The 5,729-nt window shown below is 49.3% G+C and overlaps 1 protein-coding gene across 1 annotated transcript; it reads right to left on the bottom strand.

Annotated features, from left to right (window-relative positions):
- Nucleotides 1-990: 990 nt before the first annotated feature.
- LOC129598134 (cingulin-like) lies at nt 991-3,151 on the bottom strand. The gene is made up of 2 exons (XM_055495899.1): nt 1,376-3,151; nt 991-1,266 (listed from the first exon to the last, which is right to left on the bottom strand). Exons 1-2 carry the CDS (start codon nt 3,149-3,151, stop codon nt 991-993), a joined length of 2,052 nt encoding a protein of 683 aa, XP_055351874.1.
- Between the last annotated feature and the right edge of the window lie 2,578 nt (nt 3,152-5,729).

The raw sequence follows: 5,729 nt of genomic DNA, 5'->3' as shown, positions 1-5,729 counted from the left end.
CCATGATTGTTGCGCAGCATCAACCATTCTTCATACACGACCCTGTTGGAGTTCTGATTCCACGGTGTTCCCGCAAACGGACACCCCTGCGTGTGGTGGTTGCCGTACATGCAATTCTGGCATGTCAGCGCGTTATTGGCCACCCATCCGTCAATCATGGTGAATAGGCGCTCTACTCGCGACCCGTATCTTGGTCCTTGATTCCCTTGGCCGCGGTTCGGCCTGAAGTTTCCTTGGCCTCCTCCGCCACCATTGAATCCTTGGCCGGCAAAGCCCGGATTCCCTTGAGCCATTCCCTGACCGCCAAGCCCTCCATTCAGGGCATTCCCCTGGACGTTCCTTTGGGAATTCTGCGCTGGCCTAGCCGCTTGTTGAGCTGTCGCTTGAAGGGCCGCAATCGCAGGCTTGGTCGCTTCTTGGACCGCTGTCTGTATCGCCGCGATCGTCGCGTACGATATCTGACCTTCATTTCGCTCGTTGCCAAAGGTCACCTCTTGAGTGCCTAAAGGCGGAAATTCCGTGTTATATCTTGGTACCTGCGCCGAGCACGACTGGTTCTGTCGCCCATTCGCGACTTCTTCGATCTGGCCTGACCGAATTATGACACAGTCATCTTGAGTTCGGTTGCCTCTCGTGACCTTGTACTTTTCTTCGCCAGTCGACCATGTACGGAAGAATTCCTTGATATCCATGGGGTTATGGAATTTCTGCGCACGAAGTGCCTTATAAAGGTCACTGTCATTCTTACATCCTTGAATCAGGAATCCGATAGCCTGCTTCTCAGTTATGATCCGTTTCGACTTGAAGCGCATGATCGCCTGATAGAACTGGTCAAGCGTTTCTTTGCCAGCCTCGAACTTTCTCGTCATCGCTTCTCTTAAGGCGTTGACCCCTTCGTCACGATCGCCAAAATGTTCTTTAAACTTTGTCATCCATTCATCGACGGTTAACTCTTCCGCCTCTTCTTCGTCATCGATTTCTCTTTCCGCGTCAAACCATGCCTTCGCGTCCCTTTGACTGCGTTGGCGACTTCAGCATCATTGCTGCATCCGAAAGGTCATACGTCTCCTGAGTCTCCTTGACCTGACGGATCCAACCAAGTAAAGCTTCTCGGTTGCCGTTGTAGTCGATCAACGCGGATTTCCGGGCCATGGCTCTCATGTAACCTCTGAATTCCCGTTCTTCGCGACGGAGTCGCTGTGCTTCAGCGTGGTATTCCGCGCGGTATTCTCTTTCTCGCCTCTCCTCTTCACGAGCTACCCTTTCCTGCTCATTTTGGCGAACTCGTGGATCTTCATGATTGTCTGGCTGATGGTCAGATTTGTAGACGATTGTTTCCTCGGTCCTGTTTCTTGTTGCCGAGGATTGACCCCACCGATCGGTCCTGAGTGCCCTTCGCCAACTCAGTATCGTCGGTGACCTTTTCAGCTTTGACCTTGTCTTCATCATGGCCGTCGCTTCGGCCAGTCCCCGTCTTTAAGGGAGCTTGGAAATGGAAGCTACCTTCGACGGTGTGGACTTCGCCATATCCGGGGGTGGAGATTCGATCCGTTCCGGCTGTTTTGCCTCTCCTTCCTTTTGTTTTGCCGACCAGTTTTAAAGTTTTAATTTCTTCCTCTCTTTGTTTGACTGTCTGCTGCAGCTGCTTTACGGTTTCGTTTGCGTCTTTCCTGAGCTTCTCATAATCGTTGTTTGCTTCGGTGACCTTTCTCATTTGCTCGAGGATTGTACTTGCTCGGTTATCGAGAGTCTTATCGAGATCCATTTTTGCTGCTTTTAGGATCTCAGCTTCTGCTTCCAACCGTGTGATACGATCCGCTCTGTCTGCGAGGGTCCTTCCTCTCGCTTGGCACTCTTCCTCAACTGCTTTCAGTTGGGCTTTTAGTTCCGTAATTTTATCATCCTTTTCCATTACGGAAGTAGCCAATCCGACTGATTCATCGCTCAATTTGGCGATCTCTTCTTTTTGTTTTTCATTTTCTGTCTTTCCTTCTTTATTCACGACCTCTAGCACAGTGACCCGTTCGTCACACCGTTGTGCTTCCTTCAACCACTTTTTTGCTTCTTTCTTTTGGTTGTCGATTTCGTCATTGAGTCGCTTGAATTCAGTTTTTGTTATTTCAGCCAGTTCAAGCAGTTCCTTTGCTGCTTGATCTCTCTGGCTTTCCGCTTCGTTGTGTTTCCTTTTCATCTCTTTTAATTCTGTTTGTAACGTGTTGACAAGGTCTTCGCGTAATTTAAGGTCATCCTTCAGTTTCGAGATGTCAGCCGTCAAGCTGGTGACCTTTCCGGTGAACTTCGTCGCATTTGCTAGAGATTCGTCACGTTTTTTCTCGGCCTCCTTGACCTTTGACTGTAAAAGGTCACGCTCATTTTTCAATTCTGCTATTTCCTGTGACCTTTCAGCTGCTTCCTCGGACAGACCGTCTTCTTCTGCGGTGAGTATGCCTTCCGCGTCTCGATCTTCGACCATTTTCCTTAGATCTTCCGCCGCTTGTTTCTGAACTTCAAATCTAACTTTCCATTGTTGCGCTTCGTCTTCGAGCGTGACCTTTTCTTGCTCCATCACAAAGAGCCTTGCTTCGACTTCGATAGTTTTATTCCGTTGTTCTCGAATGGCAGCGAATGCTTGGCTCTCCTTCTCGTCAAGTAGCTGCTCGAGTTCCTTGACACGCTGCTTTAATCCATTCATTACGGATGTTTTTGGTGATGGTGACCTTTGGTCCCGGTCGTCGGCTCTTCCTGACGCCATTCCTTCAAAGGTCTCTTCTGGCTTGTCCTGGAGGGTCGTATCAAACATCCCTTTCGTTAAGTTTGCCTCCTTCATTGCCGTATGGAAAGACGTCTGTACCGTCGTTTCGTCTTCATCGTCAGTGTAAAACTTGTCACTTGACGTGGGGCTAGTACCGTTCTCTTCCAGCTGTTCTTGTAAGAACAGTGAGTTTTCCGAAAGGTCATCCTGTTTGACCTTTCCCTCGTCGATCAGCTCGTTGCTGCTGACGGCGCCACCACCTTCGGTGACCTTTTGACTGACTTCGTCACTTCTCTTCTCAACTTGATCCGCGTTTTCCTCCTTGACCTTTTCGGCCGACCGTGCCATTCCTCCGGTCTCGGCCTTCAGGTCATCTTTGTTCTGTCCGTCTGAAACCATTCTCTCGTCGGTGACCTTTGACTGGTCTACCGTGTTATCTCCGGCATGTCGCCCAGAGTTCTCTCCATTTCCGTCGCTCGAGCTCTCATTCTGAGTTTCCCTCAGAGCCGTTTGGTATGTGGCTTCTGAGCCTCTGGTGTCCTTCCTCCCAAAGCTCTTCTGAGCTCGAGTTGCTCTTTCGTGTTCCACTGGTCGTGTGAACGGCTTTAGTTTCCGTTCGTAAGGGTTTTCTGACCCCCGAGGCCGTTCTCTCTGACTACCCGTTGAGACCGGTTCATTACCGTCTGTATCTTGATCCATATCTTTGGCTACCGTTGATGATCGGATAACTTGGACGATGCTATTAATGTTTCTGACACGTGTGTTAGTTTAAGCTACGTAAGCCCCTTTACACGTAAACAGAAACAACGCTGTCCTAAAGGTCACCTTCCTTTGTATCAGCTCAACTTTATTAAAGGTCACTCTGCCCCCAAAAGAGCTAAGTCTTTTCTAAAGGTCACTTTTTCGTAGTCCCTTTTAAAGGTCACTCCCCTTAAAAAGATGAAACTTATTTTCCCTGTTTCAGCCTAATAGCTTACTCCGTCACGTTAAAGGTCACTTTCTCTTACTCCTTCCGTTTTAAAGGTCACGATCGATTTCGGTCAAAAACGTTTAACCTGAGAAAATTTTTGGATTTTACTGAGAAATCAACTCAGATTTCCTCAAAATAAACGTTATTTATTCAGCTTTCAACTTTTATTAGAGGTCATCCTTCTCGTCAAATTTTCTGGTAAAGGTCAACTTCTCGTCAGTCAGTTCAGAAAATTTTCTTAGCTGGCTACGTCACGATCTTGAGTGCCGTGCGCAAAAACTCCGCCTCCTGACAAAATCTCAACTTCTAATTGGCCAATATCCTAGCTAACTTTAGCTACGCTACTGCGCCAATCACAGTGCGAATAACTGGCCAATCAGAAACGTTGTTTTTCAAATTAGAGGGCAGAGTGACGTCACGACCAAAATCGAAAATTTTCACTAGTGCGCCGTGCGCAAAAGTACCGCCTACTTTTCTGCTCAGCTCAGAACCGACGAATGAAAATTGAGGATTTTACCTATCAGCCAATCTAAAAATTAATAACGGATTTCTGACCTTTTCGATTCCAGAATCCGGATAGGAATCCTCCGCGCGTTTCCACGTCCTCCAGCGATCCTCCAGCGATTAAGCTGACTTCTCCTGGGCCAGCCGCTAACCCCTTCTGCTTCGCTTCAGCAGGACGCAGCGGTGCGTCGACCAAAAGACTTGCTGGCTGCGGGTCTTCTGTCGCGCCTTGACGTTAGCGACGACAGGGGCGCTCGACCTCCTTTTTGGGGGAGCGCGTATAATGTGTGTGCGCTCTACTCAGTAGAGACGCACCTGAAAACTCCACACCCGACAGCCAAAAGTGGCTTGCCCACTCGTGCCCCCCTTCGGGCTTCTGCCTCTTGCGGCGATCTTTTTCGGCGCTTGTGCCCCTCCGATCAGAGCTACTTCAGTAGCCTTGATCGCGTCAGGTCAGTACAGCGTGCTCTACTCAGTAGAGACACACTGGTGCTGATCTGCTGTCGAGATCCAAACGCTCCTTCGCCACTGGACCGTACGCGAGCCCTTTCTCGCGAGACTTCTTCCACACCTCGTCGGATGGACGGGAAAAACTCACAGATTATCCTGGAGAACCACGATCTGCTACCATGAAAGCGTGGACCCAATGAAGGTTCACGCGTAGGAACAGAATTGACGGAATTCTGCCTACCAAAAAGCCTAGCAATGCTATAAATGCGCCTACACTACGGAAAGCGAGAAACGGCGTGACTGCTAGGAATTTATGAACAGACTAAATTCGTAAGAATTTCCTCGTGGACAACTCCGCATTGCTGACTGCAGCAAGCGTGGAAAATGCGCAAGTAGCCGCCACACAGTGCGGGTGCGCGCAGAACACCATGCTTCCGCCACGCGTAAGGCGGGCGTGCAGCAAAACACAACAGACTGCCAAAGCGAGGGTGTACGCATGTACGCCTGCGCTCACACCCGGAATTCCGGAGGAATCCTGTTCTTCATTCCGTCCGTCACCAATTGCCCGTGTGACGCGTAATGTGACAATCGCGCAGCAAAGATCTTCTGACCCCACGTTCGGGAATCATGATCAGTAGGATCGACTACAAGGCCGATCGCGGCTCGAGATGCCAACACCGTGAATGCCGGATTGACTTGTCGCAATACGAACTGTGCTATATGTCCCCTTCGTTCCTTCAGTTCAATATAGCGAAACTGAGTCCATCCCGTTGTATCGGCTGTGTCCAACGGGGTATTCAGCAAGTTGATGTCTATTAGACTCGGTAGGCCGTTTTGTCGTATTGGCATATAATGCGCAGTCGCATATTCTTGGGTGATCTTCAGTCCTCCCAAGTAACCTTCTTTAACTTCGCGGTCCAGTTGTGTATCAATCAGAAAAGTTCGAAGGTTACCCAACTGCGTCAATATCGTCGCTGCTGCTGGCGTTTCAATACCGATGCCCATATATCGACAAATTTCCGCTTGTTGCGCTTCAAGATCGTCCATGTTAAA

Source organism: Paramacrobiotus metropolitanus, unplaced genomic scaffold (genome assembly GCF_019649055.1).
Source record: "Paramacrobiotus metropolitanus isolate TYO unplaced genomic scaffold, Prichtersi_v1.0 Parri_scaffold0000115, whole genome shotgun sequence".
Classification (NCBI taxonomy): domain Eukaryota; kingdom Metazoa; phylum Tardigrada; class Eutardigrada; order Parachela; family Macrobiotidae; genus Paramacrobiotus; species Paramacrobiotus metropolitanus.
This window is presented reverse-complemented; position numbering and strand designations above follow the sequence as displayed.